Raw genomic sequence first — 25,867 nt, 5'->3', positions numbered from 1 at the left:
TATACGGGGTGAGTGCGTTGCGCCGAGTGCCCATTGCTTGTAAGCTTGTGAACGCGGTAGGGAAGACCTATTCTCACGAGTCGCATGGATTTGGGCATTGAACTTCTTGTATGGTCTACGGCCGAACTTTTTCTGGGGCCATGTCTCCGGCTTCTACAATAGTTACTGCTTGTCTACGATCGTCTCCGTGCACGATGCCCAGGCACAGGGAGCGGTTGGGCGGAAGTCATCACTGCACGTTCACTGTCTACACAGTAACTCTTGAGATCTTCAGCGCCTGCAAGATAGTGGGGGTCAGATAAGGCAAGGAAAAAAAAGATGTGGTTGGTGTGTTTCGGGTTGGCGTCCATGTCCTCTCCACCAGTGCCGACTGACAATAGGCGGCGGCGACGCCGATGATTGGGCTTCACCGGGACCGAACGTTTGGAAGCCGCGGGCGTGGTCCAATGGCGGCAAAGAGCCCACGATATGTTTCGGCTTGTAGGACTAGTCGCCACAAAGTCGGTCTGTTTCCTGTCAGACGTAGCGGTGGAGGGAGGATCCGCCCGCGATCCAGCAGTAAGTAGTATCTCTCCGTCCATTCCTTCTCCACACGTCCCTCCTTTAGCGCCGCCGTACCAAACTTTTGCAGTGTTGCGAGCACGTGTCTGCGGGCGGAACGTTCTCCAAACGTCGCGGCGCCACTAGAGGTAACCATCTCGCTAACGAAATAGTGAACCGATGTTTTGCGCGCCTTCGCGAGGTAGGATTGGACACACCGCTTCCTACCCCTTTGGCAACCCATTCCTGTACGTTTCAAGAGGAAAGGGGCGGCTTGGATTTGGCGAGGGTCGTATCTGACTGCAAACGCGGAAAGGAGATTGAAATGTAGATTGGAAGATAGGAAAGGAAGCCCGAAGTAGGGAAATGAGGCGGCCTACTATTCGGCATGATCTCCAGGCGTCATTATGCATCTTCCCGTGGTTTAGACTTCCAGGGTCCCGTAACGCTGATCGAGGGTCTTGGGGCAGTGGTGAGCTCTTTTTGGAGTTTTTTTGCTCATCGTCTCAGGTGTGCGCAGCCACAGCAGGGAATCGAGGTGGAAACCGCGGGTATGTACTCCGTAGAGGCTCACTGTCGGAAGGTTGGATCCTGCCGCGAGGTTGCGCAATACGTTAGTTTAGGTGTGGAAGGGGGCGTGGCGGATGGACGGCGGGAGAAAGCACTGACGAAGCGCCGCCCAAAGCGCAACCCTTGTTCCTGGTCGGTACCCGCCCCCCGAGCGAGCAAGGTCCATCCTGACCGCACCGCGCTGGCGCCGTTAAAGCGGCAAGCCGCAGGGAAAGAGTGGCCCTCAGGATCATGCGCTGGTACGCTTTCGCTGGGAACAACATTCGGGACGAAGCTCGGTGATGAGTTGATGAGTCGAGAGATAGCAAGGCCCTCTTTTCTCTGCTCTGCTTTCAGCTTATCCACATGCTCGGGGGCACGGCCTGGGTTTGCTTGCTCGCTCGAGTCAACACTCAACAACAGCTTCGGGCTGTACTTTCTACCGTCCTTCCCCACATCTCTCGATGGTTGCTGCAAGGCGGGATGCCGTTGTCGACGACCGAGTTCTAGACTTGCGGACAGCGTTGCGGCAGCGGAGACGGGAGAGGGGAACTGTGTATAGCTGCAGCAACGCCGGCCTTAGGTGTCTAGACCGTGGTCCTATAAGGCCCTCTGCCTACTGTTGCGTCTCCCCGTCATACCAGAGCACACATCGATCGGCCGTCACGGCAGCTGCATGCCTGTGATAGCACTTCCACCGACGCCCCGGCCACACATGCACACGCAACACGCACCACGCAACGGCAGAATGGCGCCAACGTGCTGCTGCAGCCGAGTGGAGGAATCGAGAAAAAATTTCGTGGGAAATTGACCCGTGACTTCGTGGCCAGCAAAGCGACACGGTGGCCACCACACCGTCGCCATCCATCGCCCGCCAGACTCGTCGCGCTAGCCAGCGCAGAAGCTCAAGCGCTTTGCCGGGCAACAACCCACGATGGGGGAAACGAAGAACGACGACAAAGATCCTTGGTGTGGGCGTGCACAGGTCCATCTCCGTGACTCGGCGAGACTAGCCGTTAGCCTTCGTTCGGCAAGTGCTTAGGCGCGGCGGCCGTGGCTTGCGTCCCCTCCGTTAACCGCCAAAGGGCAAAGAAAGCCCGTCCAATGCCCACTTAAGATGTACGTCCAGCGCGCGAAGAGTGGGGGCGGAAATAGGACCAGGAGGGAGATGGACGCGAAGGCGGAGCAGCCATTGGCCCAGCGCCGCCCTGCTGCACGCAGCGGAGGCACAGGCTGAGGAACTGTCACAGGCTGTTTAGTGCCGCCATGTACCGGGGGCGTTGTAGGCAAGTCGCTGCTGCACGTTGGTGCCCAGCAGTCGGAGTCGGTGCGCTGCCCGTCTGTTCGGGCGCGCCGCTGACGTAGCGCCTGTTTCTCTGCGCATGCTGGTAACGATGGCACAATCGTGTCCAGCGGCGCAAGGGCTTTTTTTTGCTCTTTTTTATTTTTGGCCGTGGTGTTGTTGCCACTATCTTGTGGCTGTGGGACAACGACCTGCCCGGAGCGGGCCATGATCGCAGGCTGAATATGGCTGCCGCGTGGCGCCTGATCGAGACGGGAGGGTAGAGGGAGGGTCGGCAAGGTGACCCGAGTTCAAAGAGGCAGTGTTGTACCCGGGAGGAGGGTAATGGAGGGACGAGGGCGGCGCTGGTTGGTGAGATTCGCGACGCGGGACGTGGCTGCGCGGTTGGCCGCGAGATCTGCTGCAGCTGCGCGCTGGGTGAAGAAAGGATGGTCCTTGTTGTGGAGATGGCTCCCTCGTTGCTACGTACGCCGTTGCTGTCACGACCGTCTCTGCTGACTCGGCGCTGCTCGGGCGTTCTTTTTTTCCTCGTTGCATTGCAGAAGCGGGCGATCGCTCAGCAACGATAATGCGAGGCTGATACACGTGAAGGCGTGGGACGTGGCGACGGGGAGGCGGACGGGCTGTTCCCAGCCGATCGCACCGTCCTTCTTCCAGAAATTCCACTGCGCCATGTGCCTCGCGCCGTCTCGTCCCGTGTGAGCCAACGAAACTAACCCTTGCCCTGCATGCCTCACCCGTCGCAAGGCGCAAACAGTCCCACCCACGTCTGCGACTCCCTCGCCGCGCAAATGATGACGGATGGCCGTCTCAGGTCGAAGATCGTGACCTCATCCCACGTCTCCTCGTACTCTGTGACAAGTCATAGCGAGCCATCGCGCTCGCCCAACCAGCGGCGCTGGAGTATCCCGCTTACACCATCACCCTCAGCAGGAAAAAAAACAGCCCACTTCCTTCTCAGCAGCCTATCCCGTCGCTCGCATCATTGCCCATAACGGCAGTCCTCGCATCGACGCCAACGGAGACACCGCCTGCTCGAAGCAACCCGCCAGCGCAATGCCCGACGACGCCGATCTCCTTGGCCTGCTATCCGCCACAAGCGGCAGTAAATGAGAAGAGTGATGATCTTCCCATTCGGTGGCGTATGGGAATACATAGGCATCGCCGCGGCGCCAGGGACGGAGGCGGTGGGCGTTCCGACGAGGCCGGCATGCACCATCAACTGTTGACCGGCTGTGGTCGTGGTGTAGGTAGCACGCACCGCGAAGAGAGCCCGTTGATTCGTTCGGCTGTTCCTGCCCGCCGTTCCTTCTTCCTTCGCTCCCTCTGCTCACGGACGCTCGCCTTCGGCATGCCGATCTCGCCTGCCTGCTGTCTGCTGTCTGCCACTCTTTGTTGGAAGCGTCGTCGCCGGTGAGGCAGCGGATCGTGATGGGCAGCGCCGTGATGCAAACCGGGGGGCGGGCAGGGAGTTGCCTCCGGTGTACCTATGCCTACCCAACGACATGCCATCGCGCGGTGATTCGTCGCTCCGCCACTTCCTTGTTTCCTCGTACGTCTAGTCAGTACAACGACGTTCGTTACCCGGGCCCCAGTTGGCTTTTCCTTTTCGTCTCCTTACCGCCGGGCAGAAGCCATCACCGCCCCGCAGTAGGCGCTAATTGCGCTTAAAATCGAGGAATGACGATGATGGGGGCACGGTGGACGAGCATGCCGTCATAGCGTTCCTGTTGCTCGGGTACCCACGATCGTACGCTCAGCAAGCGAAATGCGGCAAGGGGCCGCGGGGAAGGAAGAAGGATGGAGGAGTGATTCCGACATACGGCCTCTCGGGCTATGCGAAGAAGCGGCGGCTGGCGACTGGGCGCGCAGGTCCGCGGAGATTTGGTACAATAATAGTAAGCACAAAACGAAAGTAACGCCCTCGGACTGAGGCGTGAGAAAAGGCGTGCGATGGCATGCATCCCCAGTTCTCCGGGCAAAAGCCCTTCTCTCTGTCAGGTGGATCGTAGATTGATGGGCTGCATGACGAGGGCAGCACGACACACGACCATTTCTCCGCGAACGGGTCCTCGCTCTTGCGCTCTCCCACCCCACCCCACATCTTCCGAGGCTCTTGCTCTCCGGCCGTTCATCTGCCGGTCGTCCCGCGCCGTGCTCTGCAAACCCACGCATGCGGCGGTCTTTTGCCCCAATTGGATGACAGAAGCCGTCCCAGTGTGGGGAACATCTGGTTGTTGGTGGTTCATCGTCACCATCCAAATCCCCCGCTAAGTCTCGCGACTGGGAAAAAAAAAATAGCAGAGCGAATAGAAGAAAATAAAAACGAGGGGGTTGGCGCATGGACGGATCATGCCGCTCGTCAAAAGAGCGACGGCGATCAATCAACAGACGCAATGGTTCGTGTTATTTCCCTGCTCACTTGATCTGCCCCCGAGAGGGAAAGAGAGGAGGAAGAGCAAGGAAAAATACCGGGCGTATCACCTGTTCATGTCGCGATGATTGATTCCCGTCCCCACATGGTCGACTCCGCGCGAGTGGGCGAACGAGTGGGTGGAGGGAGCAGGTTGCGAGGTGTTCGTTCAGCCGCAGCGCGTACGTAGCGCCGGTAATAGTGCTGCGTGTTGTATTAACGTGCCCTGTGTGGTGGCGGCGCGCCTCCGTGTTTTCCTGCAGCCGTCACGCTTCGCCGTCGACGGGGCTCTGTGGCTTGCTACACTGCTTTTCCAAACACACTACTGAAACCACTGCTCGGTCGGGTCTACTTGCGTGGGCAGAGTGACGACTCGCTTTACGACGGGTGACTCGCGGCAGCCGGCAGCACCGCGTGGCGCCATGGCGGCGGCGGCGCGCCTAGTGCGTTACCTACTGTGTAGTTGGTGGATGGTTTGTGTGTGAGTGCTTTTGGGCGCGGTTGGCGTGTGAGCGCAGGCGGCCTCATTGCGGAGGAAGGTGGGGTGTCCCGCGAAGGCAATCAGTGTGATCATGGGGTTGGCTGCTTGGCCGGGCCGGTTGCTGGGAAGGAACAGCACGAGGGTGTGAGCAGAGCCCAGCGGCGCCTGGTGCGGTACCTCGCCGGAAGGATGGAGGGTGGCGGCTGATGCCGCGCAGTTGTGGACGCAGGGACTCGCAAGTCGTTTGCTTGGATTGGTCGTGGTGGTGGTGATGGAGGGTGGGCGCAACAGGCACGCCAAGGCGACGCCCGAGAAGCAGGCATGTTTGTTTTCGCGTTTCTTACCTTCTCTCCGCCCGCTTGCGTATTCACTGCGCCGCCTTGTCGCACGGCTTGGCGTGTCGAGCATTCTGAGTCCTGCTGCTCGGTGTGGGCTGCGCGGCGTGGTTTGATGAGCGATGACGAAGGCACAGCATCCGCGCGTTACAGGGTACTCCCCATCGAGGCGTCGTCGTTTACGAAAGCGCGGCACGCGGCAGAATCGACAACACCGACTCCATGTGTTGTCGTCACGCACACAGAGTCGTCGTTAGCCTCAGTGCTCAGACCTCATTCGGATGCGCAGCACGCCCAAAGGGACCAAGAGCCCGATGATTGTCGCGGCGCCAGAGTAGCATCTGCCGCCCGTTGTCCCTGCACATCCATGTCGCGATGGGCGTTGAAGAAATCAAACGGCACCCACTCGGTCTTGCTGAGACGTCTTCGGGCACCAAACCGAATTCGTACGGGAATCGAGCGATCAAGCTGCCTGCCTGGTCTGCCTTGGTTTCTCGCGCATTAGCCCGCCTTTGCTATGGGCTCGTAGAGCCCGCACTTGCACGGCTTCACTTCCTTCCAGGTTGACTGTCTGGCATGTGTATGTAATTCCATTCGCCCACGTGGGCGGTCTAACTCCGACATCCCTGCCGTCGTGAAGAAATCAAATCTCGAGATACCCGGCACCCGCACCATCGAACCGGTGCCCAAATGCTTTCCCAATGCTAGTATAGATGCGCAACGCAGAACACCCACTCGCAAGTCCCTCCGCAAACGCCTGAAGCGCGGGGGAAACCCATGTCAACCAATTGAAAATGAAATTTGGGCAGGCCCAAGCGAATGTGGTGTGTTTGAAAAAAGGGCCCACTTTCCAGCACTTGGTATGTGGGGACGAAATGTAACAGCGCAACCGTGGAGCGAACGGCAGAAAATCCCAACCCCAATCTCACCAAACCCCCCATGCCACGGTGAGCCCGACTCGTTGGTACCGAAAATGCGCGTCTTGTATGTCGCGAATGACGAAGTGGCGAAGATCATGACGACTGCCGTGTCTGATCACACGATGGCGACCGACAGTGTGATCGACTGCTTGCCACTGACTACGTGGAGGTGGACCCCTCCGCGCCTCACCATGTTAACGAACGGACGGTGTGTTGCTGTCCCTTCGTGGGTCATCGTCCTGAATCCAGGATCGAATGCCGAGTGTGAAAACCAGGAAATGAAGGCGCCGAGATATGGGTGATGCAGATTTTTGGGCGTTCGGCGGAACACGCGTCCCACGGTGAAATCAGAATGCTCAATCTCTCTCCCTTGCTCCTGTAATACTGCTGACGCCGAAAAATGCTGATGGGAATGACGCCCGCAAAATTGCCGAGTGAAGAAATCCGAGAATCGGAAACCGGGTCGTTACGTGAAATGTTGTTGAAATAGGCCGTGTCGGAAATGGTCTTCAACGACCATTCCGAGTGGGGAAGGTGCGGATGCTCAGCAGCTGCCCACCGAGGTTGGCCGGCTGGGAGACATCTGGCCTACCCGCCTCACCTCGTCGTGAAGGAGCTTCTCGACGAGGTCGTTCCGCGAGTCGCAGAGGTTGCCCGCAGCCTTGGCCCCTGCCGTGAGGTAGTCGCCCCCTTGGCCCTCGAGCTCGAGGGGAGTGACCGGCCCCGGGCTGCCCAGAGGGTTCAGACGGGGGCTGGCAGGCTTGCTGCCAGTAGCCATGTTGCGGGTGGCGTTGGCGATGAGCTCTCTCTGGTAGACGTAGAGCTGGCGCTGGGCCTCCGAGTACTGCTTCTGCTGGGAGCGCGGCGAGGGCGGCGGCTGGGGGCTGTTGGGGTTGGTGTTCGGCGTAGTCGCAGCGCTGGAGCTGGACGACGAGGGGAAGTTGGCCGGATGGAAGCGTGGCAGCGAGGGCAGCCTGAGGTTGGACGAGCCGGAGGCGGGACGGAACCGAGGTGCCTGGGACGGGATGGCCAGAGAGTCCGAGCCGGCCCTGGCGGAGAGGGTGCTGGGGGGAGACATGACGGCGGTGCGTGGGCGGGCAGACATGGTCGTGGTTGAGGTTGAGGTTGGAGTAATTGAGTGCCGGTTCCGGATGGTAGCAGCAGTGACTAGGCAGCCTTTGAGAGGCGTGGGTGAGAGTGCTTATATGTGTTGGGTCTGGCGGGGAGATGTCTGAAGACTTGACGGGAGTGATGCTGGTGGAACAGGGAGGTGTCAGAAGGCCAGGAGCGGGGGGTGGGTGTTATAGATGGCTTGGTGCCGGGGTGGTTGCGGGCGCCGATAAAGCAGCAAGGCGTGCAAGGATGGTGGTGGAGCAGCAATTCGAAAGGGCAGGGCAGGCGCTGATCAGATCAACGGCGGCCGGCTGCAAAGCGGCGCCAGGACGACAGGGTTTCGAAGGGCGTGGTCCCTGGCGCCGGGCGCAGCGGCTCAGCAGAGCGTCGCACCGAGCGCAGCGACTGCCGGTGGGGCAGCACAAAGCAAAGGGTCGTGTGCGTGCCCGCTGCTGCGGAATGCGTGCGGCTTCGAGCGGGCTAGCTGTAAGGGGAGAAGGGGACAAGGCCTCACGCCCACCGCGCGGCGGCGTGATCAGCCCTGTCTCGTTCCCTTCCCACTTGCCTCGCGCCCGACGCCGTGAGGTGATGACGCCGGTGCGACAAAGGGCACCGCGCTGCTTGGCGCCAGAACTCCCCACCGCCCAGCCGCCAGCCTCTGCCTGCCCGCACACCGTCGCACGCCGGCTGGTTTGCGCTGCCCCTGCACGTGAGCGCTCGACACTCCGGCTGTTCCGTGATGCTTCTGGCGCGTCTGCTGCTTCTGGCGCCTTCCTGGCGCGTCTGGCGCGGCGCACTTCGGCCCTCACCACGGCATCGCGCGATCGGTACTGCTGCTGCAGTCGCCAAAGCCGCGCTCTCCGCTGGCCTCGAACGTCGATGCAGGACTCCGGCTCGAGGGCAGCCGCCTGCGACCAGGGGCGCGCCGCACATGTTCCCGCCCGCCGCCCAATCAGCGCCCCATGGCCGGCGCCGTTGCACCTCTCCCCAGGACAATTGTCCGCTGCCGAAGGAGGGCACTTGCAGCGCGCTAGAGTGCTGTAGGGGCGGATTCCGGGGCGTGAGCTGACCGTCGTTCGTCGCACCCGGTGCCCCCGGTCCTGGAAGTCTCCATGCCACAGACATGGCATTCCTCCGAACCGAGAAATACTCGCTTGCCTGCGGTGGAGAAAGCGAAGACAGACGGCGCGCTGCCCTTGCAGCAGCGCTCAGCCGTGGAGGCATACGAGATACGCCAAAAATAACCGATCCCGTCAGCATCACGCATGCGGAAAAGCCAGAGGTGTTTGCTTCCTTCCACTAGAGGGCGGGCTGTGCGACTTGGCGGTGCTGATGGATCTTCAATTGCCGCTGCGGTTGAGCCGTCGTGCGCGCCAGCAGTGCTCCGTCCTGCACGCGTCACACCGAAATCCTCAGAGCTCGCTCACCGATCAATTGACTGTTGAGCCAGCCAGCCTCGTGCGGAGCTCATCAAAACCGGCAAAAGCATGTGCAAGGGCGGCGCGGCCCTTCGTCCTTCCGCCATGCATGTTTCATTGGCGCGGCATGTCCAATCGAACGAACCATCCCCAACGATGCTCTGCTGTCAGAAAACAGCTCTGCGGCACCGCCGGACGCGCCCGGCTGGCCGGCCTCTGCACTCCAGCTGCAGCGCCAGCACCAGCAGCACCGGCAGGCGCTCCAGCAGCAAACGCACGGCGCATGAACTTATGCACGCAATCGTCTTTTCTTTTCGGTCGATCTGCCGCGGACGGACGGCTTTTTCCAGAAGACCACATGTTGTCCGCCTCACACTTCCCCCTCTACGAACCGCCAATCGTTCAGTGATGGTGCTGGTGCTGAGAACTGCGGTTGGCTCGCGCACGCACGCGAGGCACGGTCACCCCCCTCAATCACTCGAATGCGATAGAAATCGAAAAGGCCGCGAATCCGCGTCGGACCCTTGAATCGCTATCGCATAGTGCCCACCCATGCCCTCTCCCCTTTCCCTTTTGCCGTCAACTTGCTAGGATCCCCCGCTGCGCGAAGAACCGCATCGAAAACCCCGCATTTCTGCGGCATGCAAGAGCAGCGACAGCATTCGAACACGCGTTTGTGTACAGTACAATCCCCTATCAGGTCGTTCCTTTTGGACAGGGATCAGCCAATGATCTACGATCTGATGGTCCTTGAGGAGGCATGCATGAGAAAAAAGAAGCGGCAAACCGATTGAGCCAAAGCCCCATGCATGTCTCATGGCAAGTGATACCGGATCAGCGCGGCAGAGAGCGAGAAATGGATATTGCGACAACCGCGCATAGCCGCGGCAAATGGTCTACATGGGCATAAAGAAAGGAGAGATCGGGATGCTCAAGGTGATGATAGATTGAAAACCGAATGCAGGAGTTATCGGTTACGGTATAATGCGGAATTGCATTACATCCGGGGTTTCCCGGCTACTGCACCTGTCCGAACAGACAAAGAGAGTAGACAAGCATTCGGCTGCCCGCCGCCCACAGGGTGCGCGCCGTTGCGTCTTCGAAGCTGTGTAACAATGCCAGACACTCAGCCTCTGTCTGCTGAGATGCCTAATCGATAGTCCATAGTTACACGCGTTACTGCAGTTCCAAGCCAGACCTACATGGCCTTCAATACGCGAACACCAAGTCGAACCGTCGACCAACGCCAGCATGACAAGAACCCGCCCAATTGCACCAGAGCCCCCGCCAAGTCCTTTTTTGTCGTTACCCGCTACGCCAAAAAGCCAACCCGTAAGGAAGACACATCGACATCATCTCCAGTTACCTTGACTGAGTTTGAGAAGGCCCTCCACACAGCCTAGCTCTTCACCGCTTGAGACACTTGTTCTCTGGCTGTGGCCACCTGCACCGCCCATGAATGCGCGAATTTCTTCGTCATCTTCGGGGTTACTGGTGCGAGTAGCCTGGGGCCGCTTGTGCGGCGTGGCCTTCATCCCTTTCTCGCGATCCATCATAGCCCCGAGGCTGGCACCTGTGCTCATGATATTGGTGTTCTCGCCCAAGACCCTGCGTCGTGGCTGACCAGGCTGCTGACCGGCGATGGGCTGCCTGGTGCGACGGGCGCTAGCGCCAGGAACACCTGGTTCCCAGTTCTCTTTGTCGGACTCTGTCTGGGGGATCTCGAAGCCATCGCCATCGACGTTCTTTACGATGGCGGATTGACTCTTCTTCAATGGCGTTCTACTCACAGGGGCCGCCTTGCCTTGGAGGCGTCCTTGGGATGATGAAGCTCGAGACAGAGGCGGTCGGTGAGTGCTTTTTCCATCAAGCTTGACACGCTTTGCAGAGCTTTGAGGGAGAAGCTGGGCATTACGCTTGTTCGGGTTCAGCCTCAATGCTCCTTTGCTGGCAGAGCGTATAAGACCAATGGCATCCGCCGCAGAGCCACTCCCCTCTTGGTTGGCCTTTTCAGTCAGGGAATTTCTTGCGTCACTGTCGCACCAGAATTCCCAGGCTCTTGAGTCCCGAGACCGTCCTGAGAATGAGCGCTGAATACCCTGGGGCGATTGAGTCTGCTTCAGGCGGTCGTTCAGGGCGGCAGCACTGTAACTGCGACGAAGACCCTCCGTTCTCTCGCTCACCGGGGCTGGATTCGGCTGAGACCGAGGTGGGGATGGAGAGTCCTCGCCAGTGATGACTCTAGCGTTCCCATCTTCGGTCATGGATAGTCGCACAAATGAGCTGGACTTTTTCAAGGTCCGAGAGGGCGGCTGCTCCTGCGACGATGGCACCAAGCCGGAGTTCTCCGTGGTTGCTTCCTCGTAAGTGCGGATGAACGACTGGCTACGGCGATTCGCGAGATAACCGATGCCCTGGCGTTGGCTCTCTTGCGATGATGAAAGAGGCTGCGAGCCACCAAACTCCATGGATCCCGCACCACCGGGTTGGACTGAACTCTCTCGCAATTCATTTGGCGCATTGGTTGTCTGGGATTCGACGTTCGTTAAGTCCGCCGTGGATGGGGAGGGAATTTCTTCTGATAAGTGCTCAGTGCCACGAGCTGGAGACTTGCCCGGGGTCTCTTGAAGGCTGCGTGAGTCGTTTAACGACGCCACTGTGACATCTGCCGTTTGTTGTTCCTGCTCCCCTGCTTCGGCATCGTCTGAATTCGGGGCGGATGAAGATGGCTCTGTGATGGGCTCTTGAGAACTCGAGAGGCGCGATTGGATTTCGTGCGGCTCGAGCGGCTTGGATTTGCGACGCGTGTTTTGGCGGCGGTTCTGGAACCAGATCTGATGGTGCGTAGTGTTAGTACGTGTAGCAGGTAAGTGGCCCAAGCGGGGATCCCTACCTGCACCTCCTTCTCGCCAAGAGCGACGCGCTTTACGATCTCGAGACGCGCAGCCTTGTCCGGTTTGCTGTTTCTCTGATATTCTGCCTCTAGTATTTTCTGGTCCTCGGGGCTTTCGCGCGCAGAACGATGTTAGCATGATATCGGCGGCACATGAAGCCTGCAGGTTTCACGCCCTGAGGCGGCTGGGCTTGGACGCGTCTCGCGCCGCTAACAGTGTGGAGGAGCACAACAGAGCAAAAACTGACCTGGTTCTTCTCCGTTTCTGGCGTACAAGAGGCTTGTTGTCGACGTCGGGCGGGAGGTTGCTTCTGACGGTGTCGGGGGAGTGTACGAGGAATGCGAGGCTGCCTGAGGGAGGACTCGACAGCTTCGCCGCGTCTGCTGGCGGGGTGGTAGAGCCGGGATCGCTCATGGCGACAGGCGGGAGCAGGCAAGGTAAAATGGACGAGCCACGGGAGCAGCGAGGGATAGAAGATGGGTATGGGTGCGACAGCTCGTATGGACGCGTGGTGGAGAATGCGCGCGTGTGTCGAGATCGGCGGCACAGCGGCTGCCCTCCTCTCGACCCCGGGATGATGACGCGAGGCGCGACCCCAACCCGCACGCGTGCCCTTTGCAGAACCACCACAATCCAGCAGCCCGCAAGGCCCTGTGCAGCTTGCTCGCTTCCGACACGCGGCTCGCAGCACTCCCGACCGCGATCACTCACCTCGCTGTCGACTTGTTGTCGCGCACAAAACGCGCTTTCACGTGAGTCGCCACGCGTGGGGAACTCCGCCTGCGCCCCGCTCTCCGGTCGTACCGTCCCTCTGCTGTGGTGCCAGCTGGGGCGCGACTCGTGCGCGTCCTGTGCGCCAGCCCTACGCGTAGAGGCCGCCGGGCTCCCGGACCGCTCTTTACTCTTGTCGGTACATATGACCAGGTCGGATGTGGGACGGCATGAGGCAACTGGCCAGGCAGCAAGCACTCTAGGCCAGCCGTGAAGCGTAAGACCGGAGCAACCTCCTTCCCGTACCGTCACCAGACGAGCCTCACTCGGCCTTCGTCGTGACCCCGCGCCACGGCGGCCTCTGGGGCTCTCTAGTCGCTCCGATTGCTTCATTGGCCATGCCCATCGTCTTCTGTCGATACTCGAATTAGTGTTTTGCCCCTCATCTCACAGCAGCTTAGGCAGACGCTGGGGTATGCCAAAATCCCTCCGTGACCCCGTCCTGCCCAGGCTTACCTCACATTCCGATTCGGCCCTTTCCAACGTAGAATCTTAGCTTCAGTGTGCGGTACAGCCGACGATCGTCTCCCACCCGTTCAGATAATAGTAATCCTCCGACTCCTCACCGTTTGCTGCATTGGCCCCAGGAGCTACTCTGCTGATTGCAGCGCGTTCCGCCATTGGACGAGGTGCTATTATCTCCGACTGCCGCCATGCAGGTATTCCAAAGACAAGGCGGTCGTAGGCTGCAGTGAGAAAAAGAAAACAGTTCATTGTCGGCCGACTAGGAGGCCAGAGCTACCACAGTCATCGCCAGTGGCGTCGGGAGGCTGATATGTCCTGGTTCTTCCAACCCCGTCCTTCGGGTCATCGGGCCAAGTCACAGCCACGGAGAAATGGTTCGAAGAGTGCCATTGGTCGCTTGTACCGCAGCCTCCAAGGGATAGTATAAGTGCGCAGCAAAACTCCGTTTCAGTTCGCTCAGCCCTTGTCTTCAGTCTCGCTACTCGACAGCCAATCAGAACCTATAAGCTACTGATTCCGAGCAGCTAGAATCTAAACACCCTCCATCACCTTAGGATTTGCGGACCCCACGCGGCTTGGGCGGACTTGGAACTGCAACGGCTGGATGTTACTACCGCCACCAGATGCCAACGCTGGAGGCGTGCGTACGACCTCTACGCGGCGGGCATCGGGACCATTTTCCAAACCAAATTGGTGGTACTGCTTCGTTGGTAGCGGGCGTTTTGGCTGCGGTCACGGTTCTTGAGTCAGGCAGAGGTCCCGGACTCTTGTGAGGTCTCTAGGCGTTCCCCGGCGAGCAAGCCACATGGGCTATTCCTGGCGGGCCACCACAGACGCGGGATTCCCAGCTCCCAGGTTGTCGGATATTACATCCTGTGCCGTTGTGAACACGATCTTGGGATTATGGCAAACCGCAGCACGAAGTGTCTCGGCCGATTCGCAGCCAACCACCAGGCGCATCCCACTTGACTCGCTGTAGCCGGACTTGGGACAACGGGCGTAGGCAGCAGCTGCTCCATAATTTTTCAAGACCCCCGACACCGCCTGCCAGTGGAGCAGAGAAGTGCTGTCCTAGGCCACTTACATTTCGTTCTGGCCTTTCGGAACCACCGTCTTGCTTCCGCGGGATTTTCGCTGAGTGTACTGTCACCGACACCACCTTGTCGTCACCACCTGGATAACTGGCTAGCATTTGCTAGGCACCTGGTCCGGAATCCGTAACTATCGGCCGACCCCGGCTCGGGATATTTCGCTGAGATTAAGCGGTCATTGGAAGTCATACACGAGTTCTGGCCGAATAGGGGGCCACTGGTGAGTCAAGCTTTTGTGTATAGCCTCATGATCTTTGGTCCTGGGTCCGGTTGACGCCTTGGGTGCTACTCAGCACCTGCTTGCGGCTCTATTGCCCTATTAGTTGAGAGAGGGGAGGCTCAACTATTTAATCCGAAACCACCTCGTTGGAACAGCCGCATGATCCCCAAACCCCACCCAAAATCATTCCAACATCATGCGTGTCGCAGTTGCAGGGACCAGCGGCTTGGCGCAGCTTATCGCACACTACGTTAGGGAGGAAACAAGCCACCAGCTTGTATTGCTCTCGAGAAAGGTAAGTGTCACTTTTGTCTTCTTGTGCTAAAGCTCGCTTTCCCGTCAATTTTCGACGCGGTTACCTTCACCGAAGGCACAGGAGGTCACTTGAGACCGCCAGGGGCACTCAACCCATTATATGGGGACTGCTTGATATCCAGGTCCTTCACACGGTTTGGAATTTTGGCCGGGGTTGGGTGTCTGCATATCTGGCGGTCGCAATCTGTTAGCCCGCCCCGCAACTTTGAAGTGGCACGAGGCTGGCTATGCCGTTCACGAGTTGCTACAACTGCGGGGCTTCTCCGGGCTTCACCTTAGCTGCGTGCACGCTGTCCGATTGTACCCGGGCCCCTACAAAGCGTCAGCATCCAGCTATCGCTTGAACATTCAAGCCTCGCCATTTTCATCATCAAATCTCCTTACAAACTTGTCTGTAAAGCGCTTACTGTCTTTTAGGCACAACCGAATCTCGAATCCAGAGGCTATCAGACCCAAGTGGTTAGCTATGATGACTTGAGCTCTCTTGAGCATGCCCTAGCAGGCATAGACATCGTGATCTCCACGGTCAGCGGCCCTCCGCAACTGGCGCTCATCAAGGCATCAGTCAACGCTGGTGTGCGTCGCTTTGCGCCCGCCGAATATGAGGGACCCCCATCATTACGACAGGACAACGATCCGCTGGACCGCGGCAGGGCGTCCGCTTTGGCATACCTCCAGCACTACCGCCAATACTTTGAAGCTACTACCGTCTTTGTCTGCGGCATCTTCTACGAACGCTTCCAACCGGGCGGCCTGGCTGCCGGCCGTCTGGGGTCCTCGACTGGCGCTGGTCAGGAAGGTCACTACATTCTGGACCTCCGCTACATGACTGCCCAGGTTCCGGCGTACGATTCGGCCAATCGCCCGTCCTTTGTTTGCATGACGGCCGCCTCAGATGCTGCACGACTAGTCGTTGCAGCTCTGGACATGCCTACGTGGCCGCCTGAGTTCCGGATGTGCAGCGAAAGGCTCAAAGTCTACGACTTGGTCTCCATCGCTCGAAGTGTTCGAGGTGAGAAGTTGAGGCTGTGGGATTTAAGCCACTTTGCTTGACACTTCCTCATCCTCTTCGAATGCTGACCCACGTACAACAGGAAGGGAGTTTTACACAGAGCCCACGATCGAGAGTACGCAGACGCTGAGGTACAAGGCATCGCTCGCGTCGACGCAAACGGAACAGTTGAGGTTGCAGAACCTTGCTGCGACGGCTGACGGCCAACACGACTTCACCGATGCGAATCTCAACAGCTTTTTCCCTCATATCCGCATGACTCGATTCAGAGACTGGCTGGCATCCGCCTGGGCTGGCGTCCCTTAGATACCCGAAGATATACGGAGAGTGGTGAAGGAATGATACAGAACGGCGCATATCTCACCCGCCAGCCGAGGGATGGCTGGACAGGGTGGGAATAGGTCAAGGGGCATTCAGCAGCGCGGCAGGCGGGATATGATGCTTTGGCACATACTATTTTTCTTTTTTTCCTTGCTTTGCGGTGGCATTAGGGGAGGGAATTCAAATTGACACGGCAAGTGAGCTGGACGACGGCAGCGTTGAGCAGTCCTCACTTCCTTTCTTAGCGGTTAATTTCGGTACTGTCGTTGCTAGAATGCTGCTGAAACATCTGTAGAGATGAATCACAACGAGGACTCAACAGTCTTCCAGACCACGGCTGTTGCCTGTTCACTGACGAAAGCCATATGGTTGCCACCTCGGGCGCTTCAGGCAGCAAAAGGCGAACGGCGCTTATGAAGCAGGGAAGGCCGGCCTTTGGGTAGGAACGGGTTACACGGCAGCAAGCGAGCATTAATCACTCTCGGGCCTGGCCGAGACTGGCCTCGTGTCGGGGGTTGGGGCTTGCAAAAATGTGCCCTGTTAGTGTGTAGCCATCGGCTGTGCCTGAGGCCGGCGCTCTGGCCGTTGGGTCTCGGCCCGGGGCTTGCACCTCAGTGTGACGCGGTAGGGTTGGTGGATGCCGTGACAGTCTCGAGCTTCAGCCTGGAATCGCCATGAACCAACGGGCGCGGTGGAGGCGGTTTGCGTCATAACGGGGAGGACAACGTAGGGTGCCAAGCGGACAGGGAAATTGCGCAACGGGCGGGGAGGAGGCCGGCGATCGCAAATGCGATTGGGCCTCTTGAATCTTCGATCTATGGCAATTTGATGTGGCCATGGACCTTGCACATCAGCGCGGAGATAGGTGGGGCGAATTTGCAGAGTGCGGTCGGCGCAATTGCGTTCCTGTGATGTCATCAGCCGCCCCACCACCCCTCCGTCAACTGCCCCTCTGCTTGTGCTCGCCATGCCGCATGCTACAAAACCACAGCTTTCCCGCCCTGGCTCTCTCTTCATCTTCTACACACACTTCTTCTGTGATACCCGCGCTTTATCTCAACCACACACTCAACCACACACTCAACCTCACTTTCCACTACAACACCATCATCATGACTGTCACCAACAACGTGTAAGTGGAACTACACCTTCTACTCCCACAGTTCATATAGCTAATGCAACGCAGTCCCATCTCCGGTGTCGAGAGCGCCAACCCCAAGACTGTTGATGAGCGCCAGGCCAACCTTCCTCTGCCCGAGCAGCCTCCCGTCGCCTCCGACTGGCAATCTGCTGACGCCAGCACTGTCAACGTCGGCTCCGGCAAGGTTTCCGACGACATCTCCCACGGCAGCGGTGCCAGCACCCTGCGCGAGCCCACCACCAGTGACGAGAACATCGATGTCGGCCGGACCGCTAAGGATGGTCTCGGTGGCCTTCCCAACGACGCTGTCACCAAGGAGGCGAGGGGCCACACCGGTACCCAGGAGACCCGGAAGTAAACGAAGAGTCAGGGGGAAACATGCGGTGAAGGGTAGCATCTTCTTTGGCGGCCATTGACTGGCGCAGCCTGCACCTTTCACGGTTTCTCAAAACATCTATTAAAGGCGAACCTGGGTGCATCCCGTGTACTATAGATATTCGGACACGAATCATTGAAATGAATAATGATGATACATACATTGACCTCGCGATCGTGAGAAGAGTGGTTGAAACATAATCAATATTTTGAACTGTTGTCTTGAGAAAAGGTTCGTATTTGGGTCCTTCAGATCGCATCGAACATAACTAAAACCTGCGTCTGCAGCATCTCCCTTTGTGCCTACGTCGTGATGAATGCAACTAGCTCTGACAACGCACGACTCCAGATCCGTCCAGACCATGGGTCCCCGCGCCAATCGCCCCGCTGCTGTGACGTTGCAAGGGAGAAGCAATAATGGTAAAATCGCCACCCGGCTGCACGTGCATCTGCCAAGCCGGATTGCCTATGGGAAATCAAGGCTCGATATTGCAAAATTGCCGTTTTCCGGCCCACTCGGAAACAGCTGAAGAGGTGATTGTGGTGAGGGCGGCCGATCTATGGCATGCGGGGCAGATCGGTTCGTGGATAGTCTAGACAATTATCGTCACCACACGGGAGCCCGACCTCCACAGTTTATGCGCGCATGATGTCACTATGGTGGAAGGCATTTTCTGGCAATGACATAGATTCCTGCTTCCAGGGAGCCCCTGCTGCTTATATCTGCAGCGGTGCAGCCTCTGCACACCACAAGATACCCCTCATCACTCCAGTCCGCAACAGATTCCGGTCACCACATCCAACCCCACAACTTCCCATCTACATCTACCTCGCACAAACATCATGCCGTCTTCCGCCGGTCAGAAGGTACGTCAAGTTCAGCATAGCCGTTTGGTCAACCTTTCTGCGTCACATGCATGGAAACTCCCCTCACTACGATAAGGCAGCGGCTGATATGACGTACTGTAGGTTTCCGACCCCACCGCTCCCCCCGTCTCCGAGGGCACCGGCATCGTCACCAGCGATTCTCTGGCCGCCGAGTCTTTGAAGGGCGATGGTTCTTTCGCCGCCGGCAACCCCAAGTCTGGTGTCAACCCCCAGTCCAGCGCGGGCACCACAGCAAACACCACCGACACCTCGGCCGCCCGCACTTTGAACGCGGCTGCGGATGCTGAGGCGCGCGATGCGCAATCTGAGTGGACCGAGCAGGCGCAGTTGAACGCAGGCAGCGGCCTGACGGGCAAGGGCCCGACCTACAACAAGACGGCCAGTGCTACCGGTAACACGGGCAGCAGCGCGGCCGGCACCGCGCCCACTGCGTACAGCGCCGGCAAGCTGAACGAGAAGGACCAGAAGCCGAAGGGCGCAAACCTCACCGAGGGCGATATCCCAGACCACGCGCCCAACGCCAGCTTCAACAGTGAAATCGGCACCAAGAACGACCCAGGCCGCGTGGCGGAGCAGAAGATGCAGCGTCAGGCTCAGCAGAGTGGCCTCGATGCCGCACAGCCGAAGGACAAGGGCGACAGTGGCGATCAGCCTTACTCTGTCTTGAAGGAGACGTCGGCCTAAAATCAAAGTAGAAGGCAGTCACGGTTGATGGGTTACGACATAAACTGTACGAGTATTAGTAGTATATCAGCGACTTTTTAATTGAACGGGCTTGACGGCCTAAAAATAGAAGTTCACAAGAGTCCCGTCTGGAGGCAAGCCGGTGATGACGCGGGCCGCAATTTTGTGCATGTTTCAACTTGGGCCTGTTTCAACTTAGCCGGTAGCTTCGTCGCATTGCGGCGCGGCGGAGGACAGGCGGGGGCACAGGCCATGCGGACCCTCGCTGGAGCTGAGGTGGCCTCTTCCGACAACCGTTTGCGCGCGCCTTCGCCCACCGATTTGCAACACCCCTCTCTGCTTCCTTTGCCGCTCCATGTAGCAGTCGCTGAACCCAGCTGCTACCATGAACGGCTTCGCGGACCAAGGCCTCTCCGAGGACAGCTTCGGGCCCTCCGGCGGCGGGCTCCAGGCATTCGATGCTTTTCGTAAGTCAGCCACTCTCGAATGCACCCTCGCCTCGGCACCTCGCTGCGCGCCCTGCATTGCATTTGCTCGTGCCTGGCCTGCAAAACCAATCGCAATATTCTTCTTTGGCGACCATTGATTAACACAGCCTCCCTCCAGCCAAGACGAAGAAGACATACCTCCAACAGACGACGCAGGGCGCCAACTGGACGCTGCTTCTGATAGTAACATGTGTTTGGCTTTCGATCACGGAGACGATGCGCTGGTGGGTGGGCGAGACGTCACATACATTCAGCGTCGAGAAGGGCGTCGGGCACGAGATGCAGATCAACCTGGACGTCGTGGTGGCCATGCGCTGCGACGACCTGCACGTCAACATCCAGGACGCTTCGGGCGACCGCATCCTCGCCGGATCCGCGCTGACCAAGGACAACACGCGCTGGCTGACATGGGTTGAGAAGAGCAAGAACGTGCACAAGCTGGAGCGCAGCCAGGGTCAGAAGAGGTACGACGAGGAGGATGTGCACGACTACGTCGGCGCCAAGGTCAAGAGGAAGTTCCCCAAGACGCCGCGCTTCAGGGGCCCCGCGGACGCGTGCAGGATCTACGGCAGTCTGGACGCGAACAGGGTGCAGGGCGACTTTCACATCACGGCGAGAGGCCATGGCTACATGGCGTTTGGCGAGCACTTGGACCACAGCCGTAAGAAGCCAGGAAGCGCAACGAATACGGTTACAATTTGCTGACGGAGAGTGGCAGAGTTCAACTTCTCGCACCAGATCAACGAGCTCTCGTTCGGCCCCTACTACCCCTCGCTCACCAACCCGCTCGACGACACGCGCTCTGTGACGCCAACGGAGAACGATCACTTCTACAAGTTCCAGTACTATCTTTCGGTGGTGCCGACCGTGTACACGGACAACAGCCACACCATCGTGACCAACCAGTACGCCGTGACGGAGCAGTCCCACGGCGTGTCCGAGGTGTCGGTGCCGGGCGTCTTTGTAAAATTCGACATTGAGCCGATCATGCTCACCATCTCCGAGTACAACGGCGGGTTCCTTGCGCTGTTGATCCGGCTGGTCAACGTGGTTAGCGGTGTCATGGTCGCGGGCGGGTGGTGCTTCCGAGTGGGCGAGGCACTGACGGAGTTCTATGGCAAGAGAAAGAACCGCGGCGACGGGCTGGGCGTCTTGCATGGAAGGACGCCTAGCTACGATGAGAAGCGGAGCATTTGAAGCATTTGCTGTGTCCGGGGGTTTCTGGGATACAGGGGGCGTTCCGGGCGGGCTTGTGTACAAAGTTGCGTGTAGGTAAATGCGTACAGGGTAGATACGGCGCTGCAACTGCGTTTGAATTGCTTGAGACTGCATCTTCGATGGCGCTGCATTGGGAGGTGAAACAGGCTGCCCGAATAGGGCGGGTGCAACGCTGGGCAACGGGCCAATCAGCGGCCGCGACTTATCGAGGCGGATGAAGACGGCAAAAGCCCGCTGCTTCGGTCAGCTTGTACTCGCCTCTCTCCTTCCTTATTCCACTGCAGCTTCAGTGATAGCCCTGGCCTGGCCCCGGCCCCGGCCACAGCGCAGGTAAGTCGTTGATTCCTGTTCAGCCTCATTTCTTTGTCGCGTCACCGGCTGCCATCGGCACTGCATCGCTCCTCATGACGCCCCGCGCGCCCCGCGACCCACGGCTAGCTGTTTCCTTTATACCGCCCCATCGTTTTCCGGGCGTGTGAGTCAACTTGGCGCCGCGATACGGATGCGGCAGAGCACTGCACCTCTGTGTCAGGCGGACCAACGAGCTGCCACCGCCTCGTCCATCCAGCACCGCGCCTCATGGATTACAGATCCTGCTTTAGCCAAGCGAGAATCAGCACTCCCGGCAGCGTGCTGATCCGGGCGCCCCGTGTCTCGCCCACGCAGGTGGTGTGGTCCCGCACGCCGGCCAGTGGTCGTAGACCTTTGTTGTCTGTATGGGACGAGAGGAGAGCAGATCTGAGACGCGCCCACTCGAAGCCATGTGCCGGGAGTACGTGCTTCTCTAGCGCGTGCCTGCTGGGGAGCTATCCGCCGCGCTCCACACTAGTTTACAGCTTATCACGGGCCGCTGTAGCTTCACGTCACTACCGCTCCTGGAGCACCTCTCCACCTCTTTTGCTTTCTTTTCCTGCAGCTCCTGAGTGACAGCCCTCCCACAACACTAAACCTCCTTCCTTCTCCACCTCTCCTCTATATACCCCTTTCAGCGCCATACCCCATCCTCACAAACCACAAACACAACCAAAGAAAGGGACATTTTCTGAAGTAGACATCATGGAGCTCAAAGCGTACCGATCCCACTCCATACGAGGCTTCAACACCGACGGCAGCCTCGACCGCGCGCAGCTGGACCTCCGATACAGCCCGCATCGCCCAGAGTACTTCGTCTCCACTTCTCCCCACCGTGTCGACAGCGGCTACAACTCCCCGACAATATCACCGACGGGAGCAGAACCAGCAGCTACTAGCATGTCGCTGCCGCTAATCCGCCGCGCCCTGCCCATGGGCGGCAGGAAACCGCACGTCTGCGTCGTTGGCGCCGGCGTCAGCGGTCTGAGATGTGCGGATATCTTGCTGCAGGCGGGATTGAGAGTGACGGTGTTGGAGGCAAGAGATAGAGTGGGTGGACGGGTGAGTGGTTTTGCGTGTTTGTGGATGAGCATGATTTCTGATCTCCATGACCTTTGCAGCTTTGTCAAGCGAAAACGCAGGCGGGTCAAATGGTCGATCTGTAGGTTGTCTCCTGAGCTCTTGCCTTTTGGTTCTTCTTCTTCCTTGCCCGTTCTCGAGTAGTGTACCGGAAACCAAAGGTAAGGTGGTAGGTTCAGTGCAAACACCGTCCCGATTTCGTGCCAAATGGTACCCACTTTCACGTCGGCATGAACACTGTGAGGTTAGGTTGATTGGTGTCAGCCTCTAACCAACCCTCGAGTCTTCTATCCTTGTGGAGTGTGCGTTTTCTTTCCAGTGAGAAGAAATAATAGGCAGGTAGTTTGTGCACATCTAACATCTCACCCTTTACAGGTGCATGTTTCAATGCACTGCCCACAACTTCGCGACCTTCTCAAGAATGCTCTGCCAAAGGTTTGAATCAGGGGCTAACCGGAATTTGTCGAGATTGGTAGCGGTCCGAACTGGATTCACGGAACTGAAGACAATCCGATCTTGGACCTGGCAAAAGAAACGGGCACCATCACGCATAACTGGGACGGGCGCCAGGGTATATTCGACTCGAAGGGCTCACAGCTCTCCGAGAAGGAGGCGGTCGAGGCCTCTGAAACTATATGGAGCATAATAGGTGATGGAATGGAGTTCAGCAAGCAGAACAGCACGTCGATACCGCCGACCAAAAGCCTGCTTGACTACATCCACGAGAAGACGAAGGAGCTGTACACCGACGAGAATTGGAACCACCTTCAGGAGGCGGAAAAGGAGAAGAAACGCCATCTACTGCACGACATCGCCGAGATGTGGGGGGCCTTCGTCGGCAGTCCCGTTGAACGCCAGAGCCTGAGGTTCTTCTGGCTCGAGGAGTGCATCGACGGTGAGAACCTTTTCGTCGCGGAAACCTACCACAAAATTCTGGAGAGAATAGCGAAACCCGCGCTCGAAGGCGCAGACGTCAAGTTCAGCCAACGCGTGAAGAAGGTCGAGACTGTCGCCGAAGAGGGTAACGAGAATGGCGCCGTGAAGGTGCATCTGGACGATGGCCAGAGCATGCTCTTCGACGAAGTCGTCATGACCACGCCCCTGGGCTGGCTCAAGCGCAACAAGGACACAGCCTTCTCGCCGCCGCTACCCGAACGCCTATCCGACGCCATCGACAGCATAGGATACGGCTGCCTTGACAAATTCTACATCACCTTCCCAACCGCGTTTTGGGAGACTCCTTCGCCTTCCCCCTCGGCCACGTCCCCGGTCCCGATCTCCGCCCGCCAGACCATACCCAACACCACCGCCACCACGGCCCCCGTCCACCAGCCGGACCCGACCGCCGCCGCGGAAGAAGGCAGCAGCCCGAGGCACTACCCCGGCTTCGCGCAGTGGACGTCCCCGCTCTACGCCGCCTCGACCAACCCCCACCGCTGGAGCCAAGAATGCGTCAACATGGCCGCCCTGCCGGGCCCGACCGCCCACCCGACCCTCCTCTTCTACACCTTCGGCCCGACCTCGCAGCACCTCGCCTCCCTCCTCCTCAAATCCGCCGGCGACCACCACACCCAACAGAAGCTCCTCCTCTCCTTCTTCTCCCCCTACTACACCCGCCTCCCCGGCTTCGACCCGACCAACCCCGCCCACCGGCCCCACTCCGTCCTCGCCACCGCCTGGACCAACGACGAGCTGGCCGGGTTTGGCAGCTACTGCAACTTCCAGACCGGCCTCGAGCGCGGCGACCAAGACGTCGAGGCCATGCGCCGCGGCCTGCCCGAGCGCCGCGTGTGGTTCGCCGGCGAGCACACCGCGAGCTTCCTCGCGCTGGGGACCGTCACGGGCGCGTATTGGAGCGGCGAGGGCGTGGGGAGGGGCATCGCGTGGGCGTATGGGTGCGGCGGTGGGAAGAGTGGTGGTGGTGGTGATGGCGTGGCGAAGGAATGAGGAGGGATATCGGGTGGAGATGAAGGTTTCGGCGGGCTGGTCGCTTTCGGTTCGAGTTAACGACGGAGGTCTCGGGGAGGAAGTGGTCGAAATAGTGGTTGCTGTTTGTCTGTCATGCGTCTTCCTTCTCTCCTGGAGTTTGGGGGGCTTGCTACTTTACGTAGGTTGTAGGTCGTATAAGAAACCAGTTGGCGCGTATTCGCAACTCCGGCTCAAATCGCTGATCTGATCTTTTCTTTTCCCCATTCTTGTTCTTTTGACTAGCAGAGTTGAAGGGAGCTGATGGAAGGACCTTGTCCTCGACTGATATAATTTCGTTATTTCCCAACTTCTCATCAAAAAAAAAAAAAAAAACCACTGATTCGTAGATGTGTCCGACGCACGCTCATCCGGAAGGACCTTCGCAAAGGAAGTCTTCCGTCCAAACCACCTTCCTCGTTTGTCCACATTCTCCTTCGCTAACCGATACAAGTTTACCCATTCCTATTTCCCCGCCGTATCTGGTGGGCCTCCACCATTCAACACCCATCACCGACGGCACCTTCTTCGCGTTGGATATCCACCGTCCGTATTCTAACCTGACAGACAACCAAAAACAGAACCGAAGAGAGCAAACATTCAGAAGGGAACAAGGAAAAAGCCTAAGAGAGAGGGCCCGAGCAAACGTGGGCGGGGTAGTAGCTGAAGAACATGAGGAAACAATAGGGAAGAACGGAGCAGCTTGCTATCCAACGCCTTGCAAATGCTTTGATTGGTTTTGGATTCGATTTTTCTTTGGGTATTTTATGTTTTTGTCAAACAGCTCAACGCCTTAAACCAGATCGTTCAGGAAGATTTGACTGGGAAGGAGGAGCAAGAAAGGGTACAGATGGCTCGTTGGAACAACCTCCTCAATCTTGAGTTTGACATCGTAGACGTCGTGAAAAGGTTGAGAAGAAAGAAAAAAGGCTTCAGCAATGGCCACACTATTCGCAGTGGCCTCTTCTTCTCGTCGTAAGCAAAACGCACCGAAATACACTGACCGTGCCTGTGCTTCACTGCTGATATATACGCCTCTTGCGGCATCAGCAGTAGCTGTTGAAATATTAAGAATGCCCGATCGTCCGACTTACTACTCCGGACTTGCTTCCAGCACTTCGCGCTCCCGCGCCTCTTCCAACTCGCTCAATATTTCAGGAAGCATTCCCTCGACGTCCTCTTCTCTGATTCCCAATGCTCCCATGATGAGCCGTTTATACTCAGTCTGCCGCTCACCCATGCCCGCAACGCTCAAGTTCTGCACGACCTCGTTTACCAAGCCACGTCGTACCTTCTGAGCATTACCAAGGCTGAGCGCCAGCCGTAGTCTTTCGCGGGTGGCGGCTTCGCTACCCTTGTTGCCATCTTGTTGTGGTTCGGCGTTGGATTCTGCGTGTGCTATGCGCTGCTGGAGCTCGGCCTGCTGTTCCAGTTCCATGAGCGCTTCGGCTTCGCGTTGAAGAGCCTCCATTTCCTCTTCTTGCTGCCTTGTTTCCTCTTCCCATACCGGATCGTC

General features: G+C 58.4%; 8 protein-coding genes across 8 annotated transcripts; 5 read left to right on the top strand and 3 right to left on the bottom strand.

The window, feature by feature from the left end:
- Nucleotides 1-7,085: 7,085 nt before the first annotated feature.
- SLS55_010475 (uncharacterized protein) lies at nt 7,086-7,619 on the bottom strand (the record flags this gene model as incomplete). The annotated part of the gene is made up of 1 exon (XM_066781857.1): nt 7,086-7,619. One exon carries the CDS (start codon nt 7,617-7,619, stop codon nt 7,086-7,088), a length of 534 nt encoding a protein of 177 aa, XP_066627669.1.
- A 2,805-nt stretch (nt 7,620-10,424) lies between these two features.
- YOX1_2 (Homeobox protein yox1) lies at nt 10,425-11,540 on the bottom strand (the record flags this gene model as incomplete). The annotated part of the gene is made up of 2 exons (XM_066781856.1): nt 10,425-11,496; nt 11,536-11,540. The coding sequence occupies 2 exons, from the start codon at nt 11,538-11,540 to the stop codon at nt 10,425-10,427; spliced, it is 1,077 nt and encodes a 358-aa protein (XP_066627668.1).
- Nucleotides 11,541-14,709: 3,169 nt separating this feature from the next.
- On the top strand, nt 14,710-16,146 carry SLS55_010473 (uncharacterized protein; the record flags this gene model as incomplete). Its single annotated transcript, XM_066781855.1, has 3 exons — nt 14,710-14,808; nt 15,246-15,840; nt 15,923-16,146. The coding sequence occupies 3 exons, from the start codon at nt 14,710-14,712 to the stop codon at nt 16,144-16,146; spliced, it is 918 nt and encodes a 305-aa protein (XP_066627667.1).
- A 1,127-nt stretch (nt 16,147-17,273) lies between these two features.
- On the top strand, nt 17,274-17,660 carry SLS55_010472 (uncharacterized protein; the record flags this gene model as incomplete). The annotated part of the gene is made up of 2 exons (XM_066781854.1): nt 17,274-17,293; nt 17,348-17,660. 2 exons carry the CDS (start codon nt 17,274-17,276, stop codon nt 17,658-17,660), a joined length of 333 nt encoding a protein of 110 aa, XP_066627666.1.
- An 860-nt stretch (nt 17,661-18,520) lies between these two features.
- Nucleotides 18,521-19,249, top strand: SLS55_010471 (uncharacterized protein; the record flags this gene model as incomplete). Its single annotated transcript, XM_066781853.1, has 2 exons — nt 18,521-18,544; nt 18,647-19,249. The coding sequence occupies 2 exons, from the start codon at nt 18,521-18,523 to the stop codon at nt 19,247-19,249; spliced, it is 627 nt and encodes a 208-aa protein (XP_066627665.1).
- A 385-nt stretch (nt 19,250-19,634) lies between these two features.
- On the top strand, nt 19,635-20,934 carry SLS55_010470 (uncharacterized protein; the record flags this gene model as incomplete). Its single annotated transcript, XM_066781852.1, has 3 exons — nt 19,635-19,716; nt 19,856-20,398; nt 20,456-20,934. The coding sequence occupies 3 exons, from the start codon at nt 19,635-19,637 to the stop codon at nt 20,932-20,934; spliced, it is 1,104 nt and encodes a 367-aa protein (XP_066627664.1).
- Nucleotides 20,935-22,616: 1,682 nt separating this feature from the next.
- Nucleotides 22,617-24,333, top strand: SLS55_010469 (uncharacterized protein; the record flags this gene model as incomplete). Its single annotated transcript, XM_066781851.1, has 2 exons — nt 22,617-22,625; nt 22,855-24,333. 2 exons carry the CDS (start codon nt 22,617-22,619, stop codon nt 24,331-24,333), a joined length of 1,488 nt encoding a protein of 495 aa, XP_066627663.1.
- A 1,111-nt stretch (nt 24,334-25,444) lies between these two features.
- MBP1_3 (Transcription factor mbp1) lies at nt 25,445-25,834 on the bottom strand (the record flags this gene model as incomplete). Its single annotated transcript, XM_066781850.1, has 1 exon — nt 25,445-25,834. A coding segment is annotated over one exon (390 nt), but the record flags the coding sequence as incomplete, so codon positions are not given.
- Nucleotides 25,835-25,867: the final 33 nt, after the last annotated feature.

The sequence above is a fragment of the Diplodia seriata genome (assembly GCF_021436955.1).
Source record: "Diplodia seriata strain FDS-637 chromosome Unknown scaffold_13, whole genome shotgun sequence".
Taxonomy (NCBI): Eukaryota; Fungi; Ascomycota; class Dothideomycetes; order Botryosphaeriales; family Botryosphaeriaceae; genus Diplodia; species Diplodia seriata.
Note: the sequence above shows the minus strand (reverse complement) of the source record. Positions and strands in the feature narration are given on the sequence as shown.